This window comes from Cygnus atratus, chromosome 11 (genome assembly GCF_013377495.2).
Source record: "Cygnus atratus isolate AKBS03 ecotype Queensland, Australia chromosome 11, CAtr_DNAZoo_HiC_assembly, whole genome shotgun sequence".
Taxonomy (NCBI): Eukaryota; Metazoa; Chordata; class Aves; order Anseriformes; family Anatidae; genus Cygnus; species Cygnus atratus.
The window spans coordinates 9,575,393-9,587,917 of NC_066372.1; the positions used below are offsets into that span (position 1 = coordinate 9,575,393).

General features: G+C 43.6%; 1 protein-coding gene across 1 annotated transcript in view; it reads left to right on the plus strand.

Moving 5' to 3' along the window:
• NPTN (neuroplastin) overlaps positions 1–12,525 on the plus strand; it is a 51,716-nt gene that overhangs the window by 21,657 nt on the left and 17,534 nt on the right. Inside the window, exons 2-3 of the mRNA XM_035566666.2 lie at positions 5,520–5,688; positions 8,801–8,895. Of these exons, the coding sequence (XP_035422559.1) occupies positions 5,520–5,688; positions 8,801–8,895 (264 nt within the window). The remainder of the gene's footprint in view (positions 1–5,519; positions 5,689–8,800; positions 8,896–12,525) is intronic.

Genomic DNA, 12,525 nt, shown 5'->3' on the forward strand with positions numbered 1-12,525 from the left:
CTGACCCAAAAGAAGGGTTTGACACCCACCAGTGTGCTCTATAGCTTGGAGTCATCTCCTAGCTGGTTCGAAGCGGTGTGCCCTGCAGCCCGGGTCTTCGCAAGCACAGCCCTGTAGGATCGAGCCCTTGTGCCACCCTGGGGCCGTGGGGATGAGCATTTTGTGCCAGGAAGCCGTGCCTCCCACGATACTGCTGGCGGGGAATGCTCTCCAACTACAACCTGCCAGTGCCCCGTGGTGTGCTTCTGCTCCAAAAGTCGTGTTAACAGCTGTTGTTGTAGATGCTGATGTCTTATCTAACTGTTTTCTGCACCTCGTTGCTTTATTCTTTGAGATCTTTTGTTTTCTGCTGGTCTGTCACTGCGTTTCTGCTGCCCCTCCCTCTAGCCGGGTTTGTCAAGTCGCCCATGTCAGAAACTAAACTCACGGGGGACGCCTTTGAACTGTACTGTGATGTGGTTGGGAACCCCACTCCAGAGATCCAGTGGTGGTACGCTGAAGTCAACCGGGCTGAGTCTTTCAAACAGCTGTGGGATGGCGCGCGGAAGCGCCGTGTCACCATTAACACTGCCTACGGGGCGAACGGGGTGAGCGTGCTGAGAATAACCCGCCTCACCTTGGAAGACTCTGGGACTTACGAGTGCAGGGCCAGCAACGACCCCAGGAGGAATGACTTGAGGCAAAATCCCTCCATAACGTGGATTCGAGCCCAGGCTACTATAAGCGTCCTTCAGAGTGAGTCCGGCACCCTGCCGTAGTGGTACCGTAGTTTCTAGAGGCAGCCCAGTGCCCCTTGCCTTCCCCTAATCCCCATCAGCCCCCTGCTGCCTTATCCTGTTGTTTCGAACCTGACACCGTTCCCGTAGTGCTGACGTGTCTGCCACCCCTTTATCTCCTCCGTAGGATCAAAGGACTTGGGAGAAATCCCTGGGTTAGTTTCATAGTTCTGTGTGGAAACCAGCCCCGCATTGAGCTTGTGCCTCTCCCCTACCCCTGTAGCTCTGTAGCAGGCTTCCAGCCACCCTAATGCTGGCTTCTCCATGAATGCCTTTATATTTGATTTCTGTGTTCTTCCCAGGTCTAACCATTTTGTTCTTTTTCTTCTGTTCTCTTGGAATTTCCTCTGAATGCCTTCCTCATGTGATTTTGGTTGCATATATGCTGCTGTGCAGATCCTTCCCTTTCGGTTACACATGACCTTTAATGTTCAGATTTTTCCGTGAAGTCGTGTTGCTTTTCCTTCCTGAACAGCAGCATGTTTCCTAAGGAGTTCTCTGATGCAGCAGCACTGAACTGATGCAGCTATTCTTAATCCAGCCTGTGAAAGGGGTGGGGGGGGAACCCACCTCCTTGTCCAACGTTGAAATAATAGCTTTAGCTAAATGACTTTCATCTGAGAATGCAACTTTTGGCAGCAGAAAAGCTTTCAAAAGCAGAGAATATGGTTGAAACAATAGGGAACGAAAAGCAATTCTGGATCAAGACTTTTCTGCATTCAGCTGACTTTTCAAGCCAGATCCAGATGAGTTTGGAAGTCTGTCATCAGAGCTGCTATGGCAGAACCCTATTTCATCTCGTGTAAGATGGTGAACTCTCGTTTGCGAATGAGATAAAGCACATACATAGCGAGTTATAGGCAGAGCGACTTAAATCTGCGACGTGAGCCTGCTGCATGGAGGTGCATGAGAACTTGCTTGCTTGGTGAGTTCTCAGTGTCCTAAGGTGGCAAATAATTTCCAGCCCTGGGAAACGGAAACATCTGTACGTGGAAAAATGGGCAGTGAACCCGGTGATGCGGATGTGCCTGGAAAATTGAAGCAGCTTTGGGTTGTTCAGCACAAACCTGCTTGGCTTGTAGTCCTGATGCTTGATCCCTCCTTCATCTGTTGATGTCCCAGAGGACTCAGACCTCTAGATTGCTTGCATTAACTCCAATAGCAAAAGTAGCGTAATTTTAGGTAATTGTACAACCTTAAGGCAAAGCATAAAAACCTTGTCTTGCAGAAGTCACGTCTCCTGAACTACCCCTGACTCAGACTCTCCAGTTCTCTTGAACATGGTGAGTTCCTGGTGTCTTCCTGTTGGTTCTAGTGACCTACAGAGGGAGAAAAATCTTGTATGAAAAGCCAGTGACGGTGATCACGTCATTCGGGAGTGAACTGCTGTGAAGGAAGATGTCTCCGTATGGGAAGTGGGCTTTTCCTCTCTCAGGCCATTGAAGCTCCCTGCTCTGGGGACTGAAGCCTAACAGCTCATCTTCCTCCCCAGCTACCATCACTTGTCGCATCTGGTGCTGCTAATTCTGGAGCCTGTGCCGTGACTTCATTGCTAAGTGCCTCGTGACCAGGCTGATTATTCCAGTTTTGTGTTTTATTCATGCTTATGTGTGGGAGAAAGCGTTGAACCAAATACTTCAATGCTTTTGCTCCGAAATGTTGGCTATGTCAGGAGATCAGACCTGTTGATGTTGGGAAACAGCTCTTGGACACCAAGCCCCTGCATGGCTGTGCTGGAAACGGAGAGGAGGGAAGAGCAGACTTCCAAGCTGCCCTTGAGGATGTGGACCTCAGCCACTGCCCAAAATCTCTCAGTGGCTTAATTGTGTGCAAACACAATTTGTCTCTGAAGCTGGAGTTCTCTGTCTGCTGGTATTTCAGTGCTGGTATTTCCAGCTGATGGTGGCTACGTTGCTGCTGGCCTCGTGTGTCATTCATGTGTCGTCAGCATCATGGAAAGGGAACCCCAACTGGATCCAAAGAGCAGAACCTCTCTCTTCCCACTGTCATATAAGTCACAGCTGGCGTCCAATACCAAAACAAGAATGCAGAGAGCTCAAGTGCAACTTGATTTTTAAAAGTTAGCACCCAAGAACTACCTCTGGCTTCAATCTTGTTACTGGTTTGGATAACGAATATCACTTACGGATGTCTTTATGTAAAAACCCGGACCTACATGAACGGACAGTGCAAGTGGTGTGTGAAAAGCCTCTTGTGCCTTTCTCTTTCAATAGGACATCCCTGTCTGGATGTTACTATCCCAGTAGTACTCCACGTGCAATTTGTCTTATAGAACTAAATCAGACTGGAATTGCCTCACTGCATTTAATTATTACAAATTAAAGTTAACACAGGTGCAGGGAAAAGATGTAAATGAGGCTGCAGTTGTCTCCAGCCACATCGCAAGCTTGAAGAGGTTGCAAGTCAGACACAAAAGGCCCCAGCAAAGCAGGCCTGAGAAAACTGTAAATATTTTTGGACACTGTTGGTTAGCAGGTACTAAAAACTTGGAGGACACCGCTTTCATAATCAAAGCAAAACATTTAAAACAAACCCCAGCAGGAGCAGTGAATTCTAGCAAAAGTTTTTTTCTCTATATATCAATATTCAAACACTGAGTTACTATTTCAAACACATTCCTAAAAACCTCTCCAAAGCCCTGGTAGTGGTTTTCTAAGAAGGCACGCATGCTTTTTGTTGGGCATGGAAAAAGTAATCAAACAATTTTGTGCCCTGTAGGACCCAAACAGCTCCTTGAACAGATAAAATTCCCAGCAGGGCTATCACGACGCAGAAATGCAGTTGATAATGGTGAGGTATCTATGAGAAGTATCAGGAAAAAAAAGCTATTTGTACAGTACCTGTGAGTTTTTCTGCAGTTAAATGATAGTCCTCGTTTTAAATAGCTGTGAGAAGAAGTTCTGTAGCCTGCCTGCTGAGGAAAGGAGAAAAGGATACACAGCAGCCCCAAAGGGCTGTGTCAAGTTATTAGTAGGTAGATATTTTACCTCCCTGCCTCTCTGGGCAATAATCTAAGTACTGTAGTATTGGAGAAATGAATGTTTTATGCGATGAAAAATGCAACGTTTTTGACAGTACTGTATTTTCTACTTCTCATTCCGTTTAATTTGTTTTCCAAGTGCTTTGCAGATGAATATCCAGAAGACTGCATGCATATGACTAAATTTGCATTCCAAATAACATTATGACAAGGCATAAAAAAACCTTACAGGATTAAAAATGCTGACTTGCAAAAATCACCGACCTGTTCATTCCTGACCTATTTCCTCACCCTCTAGCACTTTGCTGCTGACCCAAATGCAGAGGAGGGGCCTCCTGTGTTCAGAGAGGTTGGCACTGGAGCAGTGTGGCTGCTGAAACGAGCAGAGGCGAGAGCTGCAGCTTTGGAATTCATTTTTCCCTTTAAAGTAAGGAAATAAATAAATCAAAGTCAGAGGACACACATTTACTGCTAGAGCAGTGGCCTCTAGTACCAGCTCTAACTGTACTCAATGTGAAATTAAGGTCATTTCAGAAGTCTAATGGCAAGAATTCTTAAATTTCCTATAAGATCTGTCATCCTCTGTTAAGTCTTGTTCTTAACAGAATACTGAAAACCAGCTATGATCCCTGAGACCTTCAACTGAAAAGTTTTTTTACCAAGTTTAGTAGGAAACCTGTCTCCAGACATTCTAAAAAAAGTCACCCCCCCTTATTTGTTAGGGATTAACTGCTCAATTTGAAGAAAAAAGGACAGTGCCCTAATATGAGGCTGATTGCTTTGGAAATGCTTTCCCCTAAATCATGTCAGTGTGACGGTGCCAGGTAAGACTGCCATGAGAAACAGCCCGCTTTCAGTCCTAGCACAGCCAGCAAAGTATCCCAACTCCTTCGGTCTGTTTAGGTCATGAGGCTCACATTTTTTTTTCCCTTCATAAATGTTCATGGTTCAGGTTACTTTAGAAACCTGACTCATTTTAACACTGTGTACATTCCTATTTTTTTTAATTTTAAGCATTAAGGACAGCTTTCAGCCATCCTTCATCAGACTTGTGCCTTATTCACAGCGGGGTTTGCTCTAATTCCAGGTACCGGTGAAATTGCACTGCACCTCTCTTAAGCTGTGTCAAATGTAACTTTGCCCACTTGCTTTGTAGGGTTTTGTGCTAGCAGAGCAATGCTCCTGTCTTGCCAGGAAAAATGGCCAGGTGAAGACAGGATATCTTAGGTAGACATTAGTCTCTTTGCAGGGTCAAGTCCAGAAACATTATTCAGAAGACTGACTTTGAGAGCTATTCTGCACAGAAAATGGGTTTGTTTCAAACCTCAGAGTAGGTAGAGGGAACAAGTAAATAGCCAGACAGAAGTTGCTTCTGAAGGAATAGCTGATTTCTTATGTATAGTCTCAGGACAAACATTTATCTATTTTATTATCCATTTTAAGTTCAGCCACGTGTAGAAATGATTAGCCATGTTGCACTTATATTTGTAGCAATGTTAAACATAAAAATCTAAAATAATTAATTCTCTTTTTCCCACACAGGGCAGTTGATCCGTAAGGTGTTGCCTTCGCTAGTAGTCAGTTGTTCTGTTGTGACTTTCTTAATGTCTCCCGAATTAGTGCAGTGACATTCCTCGTGTAGTCTCTTTTTCCCCTTCCCTGTTGCCCTTTGCATTTTAGACTAGTGTGGCACATTTGCCAGTGAAGACTTGTTGCTATTTAATGTGTCCCTTTTTTTCCAGAGCCGAGGATCAATGCCAGCGAGGATGTAACCATCCATTTGTATGGCCCGGCCGTCACATTGCAGTGCAACCTCACCACGAGTCCCAGCCCCCTTTCTGCCAGCTACTGGGTGAAGAATGGAGAAGAGATCCCTGGCACTAGAAAACCTTCAAACACTACAGAATACAAGTAAGTCTCTTCAGGGAAAAATCTCCACCTTACACTGGAGAATGGCAGAATTGGCAAACCTGCAGCTGCAGTACTTAGTGAGCTGCTGGGACTCCAGAGTCCCTGGCTCAGCATCACCGTGGTCAGACAAATTGTGGGAATTGATCCATGTTAGAGGCTTTATGAAAAGTATACCTGTGAAACAGTTAGAGGAACAACTTGGGGAGATTGTCTACAGCTATCACAAAAATATAGCATCAACAAAAACACTCTGTGAACTTCTTTTTGTCAAGTTGCCCATAATTTCACTCTAAACTCCTTTAGTTTTTCTCTGGACTATGTGTGATGTGTGGCATAGGTGCAGACAACACGTCTAGCTTTCATTTTTTCCCCCTCTGAGTATATTCTGCTCTATCTCTATCCTGTTTATGTCTACATAAGGATGAATTTGCAGCTGTGCATTTTTATCATGCAGGGAAACACAGCACATAAAGCACTGCTGGAGTCGGCTGTGTTAATCATTTTCTGGCCCTAGGAGATAGAAGACTGCTCTCTGAGAGTTGTTTGAGCAGTACTATGAAATGGTGCCAGGTCTTCGTTAAACCAGTACAGCTGTATCACTTGTGCTTCTTATGTGTCAGTACGTCCGCATTTTCAGCCTTAATCTGTTCTACATGTGCATGCTCTGACTTTGTCTCTGCTTCTCATCTAAGGGTGTGGAGGAGAGCAGAACGTGTGCAGCCACTTCTTTCGTGTCTGTCGTTTGCATCAAGCATAAATCCTTTGGGGCTTTCAGTATTCCTGCAATGGGGCTTTTTAGCCATGGAGCTGATGAGAGCATACAGAACGTGCTCAGTAATGCCACCAGAGATTTATTCTGTGTGTGGCTTCCTTGCCTTTTTTCCCCCATTTCATTTCCTTCTCTTAGGAGGTAGCATGGATAGCAAATAGAGCCTTCTGTTCAGTCTTAAGCTAGAATGAAAAGCACTTGAAGAATATTTTAAGCACCTGTGTGCTGGCATCTTACTCTTTGGAGATGTGAGACCAATTCTGCCCCCCCTTACTTAGCTGTTTCGTTAGAAGAAGGTGCTTATGTCTAGGTGAGGCCTGTTAAATTAGAGCACATCTGGTTTACTGTGCCTTGTCTCTGCTCTAAAGGAGGGAAACCTGCCTGTACACACCTGGCTTTTCTGTCTGCACCAGAATTCTGCAGGATCGTTACCGCACTAGTGTTGCTTGCTGGCACAGGATTAAGAAATACTCACGGTTTTCACTGCCTTAGCAAAGTGCTTGTTCACCCATGGAAGAAACCTGTCCCCTCATCTGCATTCATAGTTTGGAGGAGAAAAGTGGTGACTTCTTTCCATGTTCTTCATCATTTGATTCAGAGTTCAGTAACAGTTCTGGCCATGAAAAGCTGGGCTTCTTCTAAAACCAGGGGGCAGAGAGAAGTTGTTGGCTAAGCTCTTGTCTGTCTTTACAGCTCTGAAGCTCTATCAGTTTACACTTGTTTTATTGATTTATGGCAATACAACTCTACTAGAGGCTGCCATACTTTCACACTTTAAAAAGAAGTCTCTAGAACTGAAAAAATGTCTTTTTTTTTCTTCCACTTCTTAAGTGTTGATTTAAAAAAAAAGAAAAGAAAAAGCAGCCAGAGTATGCTTGCTGAAATATTAAGGCCCTTAAGAGAATCACAGAAAGACAGGTAGTCTGTGCCTTCCCCCATGCTTACTGAGTTTTACAACACCTCAGTAATGGAAATATCTGGAGTTTTACAACAGCTTAGTAATGGAAATACCTGGGTGGGGTTTGTGCCGTGCAGCACTCGTGTTCGGAGTTAACGTGCTCCTGCTCTGCCTGGCTGTGGTTTAAAAGCCAGGTACAGCTTTGATGTTTGGTAATGGTCAATGATTGTTCTTTGTCATTGAGATAATCTTTAATTTTAACTCAGATCTAACGATAACACCCATGTTTCAGAAAGACAGTAACTTCATAACTAAGTTTAGACTTTCACCAGTGACTGGAAAGTAAGCCCTGCGAACAGAGTAAAGACTTGGGTCCAAGTGCACTGTCAAAGTGAGCGGCTTTTTCCACGTGTCTAAGCAGTTTCCATGTGCAATTAAATTCTTTTATTACAGTGCTCTTCTGTAGGGTTCCTGTTCGTTCATCTGTGTGCTATCCACTTAATGTGCTTAAAAATAAATTAAAAAAACAAACAAACAAAAACACTAAAATGCCTTTCAGTATAGGGGAGCAATGGGGAATACTGAACAATATTTTGTTTATGCTGTGTGGGGATGTAAACTGTGTCACATCATAGCATGTTTCCCTACTCTAAGATGTCTTTTGTAGGTATCTATATGAAGAACATACACCTAGAGCTTTTAAGTAATTTGTTTCCCAAAGCTTTTCAAAGGACAGTAAAAGCTGGTGGACTTGAAGTTAACACCATCTCCAAAGTAAATTCTTCTGGATTTTTTTTTCCTTTGCGTTGTTGCAGCTCCAGTTTTCTTCTGGTCGGCTTGCGTCTGTTTTTCCCTCTGCTAGCTCTTATTGAGTTAGTCTTTCCTAATTTCCTAAATGGCAGCAGATTCCTACGTGGTGCCTTCCTTCGTGAGCTGACCAGCTTTTGCAGATTTTCCATGTCTCATCTGACTCAGGGAACGCTATTAATGGAGCAGTCTCATATCTGCTGTTACAAAAGAAAACAGTTTGAGATGACAGCATTTAGCCATGATTGTATCTCTAATTTATCACTTCCCAGTTGGGTGTGCAACGATTTTTTCAATGTAGGTAGTACATATCATGTCCCATTGAGAGAGAGAGGTGATTTATTAGCTGCCTAATTTTCCATATAAGCTGGAGTGCATAATTAACAGTTGTGAGGGGCCTTCTTTGCTCTTAAACTAAATGCAGCTTCTCCAGCTCAGTTGGTACTGACTAGAGCTCACCCTTTTTCTGGGCAAACAACATTTATTTCAAGTAGATGCATCTGTACAACCCCTTGAATTAACTGAATTTCACGGCTATTATTTGTTAAAGGATTAAAGTAAAAAACCTCCTAGCCTGCTCGTTTTTGAATGCTAACACAATACCTAACATGGCTCATCTGTTCTCTCCCTGTCTGCAGGATTTTGAAGCCCAGAGCAGAAGAGTCAGGGGAATACTTGTGCGTGTTTGTGTTTTCAAACTCTCCCGTAGCCAACGCCACTATAGAAGTGAGAGGTACTCTTTTTGTTTTGTTTCCTCTCCCTAGAAGTCAAGTGTTTTCACTGCCTCTGCTATCTCACTCGGTGTCGATGCAAGAAGGCAAACTCAGGAGGCCTTTTCTCATGAAATCAAGCCTGTTATCCAATGTTTAGTTATAATTTCAGAGGAAGTCTTACAGAAAATCCCCGGGGTAAGATCTCACAGATATGGGAATGTGTATATTGGAGTTGTGGTCCTCACGGAGGGCACTAAAACACCTTTCTAGCATATTTGCCTGCACTGCTACAATGAGCACGCCTGCCCAAGCAGGATAAAAAGATTGCTGCAGAATATGTTTAAGACAACCGGGGCTCCCTCCCCGTTTCAGTCTAACAGTAAATGAGGCCTTCTGAATGTATTGAATGTATTTTGAATTCCTGTTTCTGAATGGGGAAAAGTGAAGAGCCAGCATCTCACATGTGACAGCTTGGAACTGATGTGCTTGTAACTTTTTGTCTGCAGAGACTAGTCCAACTGCTGGGAAGGCCTGGGTGCCAGTTTGGACAGATGCCCTGTACCAGATTGGGGTTTTTCTGCTTTCATGCATGTTTTTTTTTTTCCCTGTCTTGTGCATATTGATACTCCTAGGGTCATAAAGATGTCAGAAAATTGTGGCTAGAATCTGCAGAATGTGAAAGTAGCCTGAAAAAATCTTGTGCTGCAGCAAATGTGCTCTTTGCCCAGAGCTTTACTGTAGTTGATGCTCTTTTGTTCAATGTTTTAGGTGTAAAAAAGACAGGTAGCATAGAGATACTGGTGTTCTATCCAGTATTAAATGGCTGTTCAATTTGTTTGTTGAATAACCATGGAAATGACTGGCCAGCATGAGGATGTGGTCACTGCTATGCAGTAGTTTTCCCCTAGTGCTCTACGGTATGATGCATTATGGCAGCCTTGTTAGTCAAAGACAGATGAGGTCAAGCAAAAACTTGATTAAAAATTCTTGCAGCCAGCCTATGTGTGTCTGGGATTGTACTAATATGCTTGTTTTATGGTGTACTGTAAATTAGTTCGGAATCTAAATGAGCATTACTTACCATCTTCATCACATCCCCAGCTTAGACAGAGCTTCCTCTGCTGCTGTAGGAACAGCAGTGAGTGGGAAGGAGGGTGCTTCTCTATTTCTTAGCATCCCTGCACTGGTGATGCAGCGTGTCCTCATCTATATTGTGATCACTGCCGTTTAAATTAGGCACCACAGATCTGCAGCAGAAGCTGAAACCTTTCTCCTGAAGATTTCTGGTGCCTCGTTGAATGCTGCATGGTGAGGTTCCTGAATCCAAAGCAAGTGAGGTTAGTTCAGGAGCCTGTGAGAAATGACAAATTATTCTGAACATCATCTTTCTTCATGAGCAAAGAATCTTTTGAACCATACAAACACCTTCTTTGCTTATTCATAAGTCAATATTTCCTTTCACGATCCAATGATGCACCAAGAAAAGCTTGCTGATTTCCCATCTTGATTTTAAGAGTTTTTTTTTTTAATGATCATGCATATAATAATATTTCGAGACATATCCAGCATTTAACCAGCTCTGGTGCAGAAGCTATGTCTGCTAAGAAAAAGGAAATGTAAAATATGTGCTCACGTGGAAGCACCCCAAGCTCCTGTTGGCCTAGCGAAGCGGTGTGCAGCACCTGAAGTGGGCTGCTATTGATTGGAAATCTGATGGCAGCTCTAAAAATAATTACTGCTGTGCTTAAATCAACTGGAATCCAAACTCCAGTTGTACTTCTGGTGAGGTTGTCTTCTGGGTGTTCAACTTACAGTTGTGTTTTTTTCTTGGTTCTGGGGAAATTTTTGCATTCTGCTCTTACACTGTAATTGCTGAATATTTCAATATCTTAATTAAGATTTTAGTCCTTTCTGCCTTCTCTAGGCTTCTTTCAGGGGTGACAAATTGCTTCCAGAGACAGGAAATATAGGTCTGATAATGGATTGAATAAGACCTTTTCCAGCTTTGTATAATCTGTCAAAAGACCTTTTAGAGACATTTGGCTTAAGGCGTCTCTGCTGCCCAGTGGCAGGTGGGGGCACCGGGCGAGCTTGGCAGGGAGCTTTGCACGGGGAGGGAGGATTTCAAGCTGCAGGAAGAAACGCCAATATATCTGATTGAACTATTGGCAGAAAGGGCAGAGGGAGAATAATAATTCATCCTACCAGCCACTTTGCACAGATAATTTATGTATAGGTACAGATGAGCAATCGTCACTTGAAAGTTAATGAACACTGCTCCTGGAGGCATCGCACCTGCAGCTTGCTCTGCAGCCGTAATGCAAGGACTGGGTAATCCTGTACTCTGGCTCCTCCTTGCAGCATCCCAGGAGTGGCTGAATGAATTCCTCCTCGACAGAGCAGTATTGAGGTCTGCGTGCACAGAGGAGTGTTGTCTGAAGTGGCGGTACCTTCCCAAGTCTTCTGCAAAGCACGTTGGAAACTGGAATACATGGATACTTTTAAACTGAAAATGTGCTTTCCTGTCCAACCCCTGTTGCAGAGAGATTTGTGTAGCAATAAATTGGGGCTGCACTTAAAGCACAAGTGAACTTTGTGTACAGTCTCCCTGCAGTCCTACCGCTACACATAAATTCATTCTGATCAGAGTGCGTGTTTAAGTTACTGCTCCTGGAAGAGCCATACCGCTAAACTTATACGGTATCATATATATTTTCTGGGGTGTAAATGTCTCTGAATACTATCTGCACCAGTTGCATAGAATATGCAGTGTTTTTTTTTTTTCCATTTTGCAAAGGAAGGCATTCTTTGTGATTCTTGCAGGTTGGTGTAAATATTCTACACATGCTGCTAAAGCAGTTCTAGTACTCAAACGGATTTTGGTACAGCTTGATGCGTGGAGATGTTACCTCGTTAATTGAGGCATGTGTAATGCATCAGTGATGCATGAATCTTGTTTGGCCACGCAGAAGCTGCAATTTAACGCTTACCTGCATATGTGGCCCATCAGAGTACTTGTGGACGAGCAGTGATACACAAATGTATTCATTTAATTGCTGATTGTAATTGCATTGCAGTTTTTTAACTGCTGATGCATGGAGAAAAGATGGCCCTGAATATAAAAGTGTTTGTGGACCAAAATAGTGACTTTCTGACAACTTGAGAACAACTCTACCAAATGCCTTGCAGCAGATGTAATCCAGGATACACCAGTGCCATTTGCCTTTTATGTAATGCTGCCTATTTTCTTCCCCAATCTCTACAAGGGCTGTGTAGGAAGATAAAAATGCAGAAACATGAGCACTGCTGTTAGAACTGATAGATGTGCTTGCATATTTAAAGCAGCTGTTTTTGGAAAAGAAATTACTGGGGCAGCACTGTATAAAAGCAATTGAATTAAAATACTGGGTTTTAATGTCAGCCACTGGGAGTTCCCCGGAATGGACCAAGTCTGGCTTCCCTCATACGGGCAGCTTTTGGGTGAAGCATCTGATGGAAACTTTCTTGCTCAAATTATCTCAGAGCTGTTTGGGGCATTGTGTGAGAGCTGCTGAAAGCCTGAAACAACAGCCTTTGGCCAGTGTTGATTTTTGGAAAGATTCCTCCAGGAAGCAGGGGTCTTCTCCCCCCTGGCTTCCTAAACCTGCTGG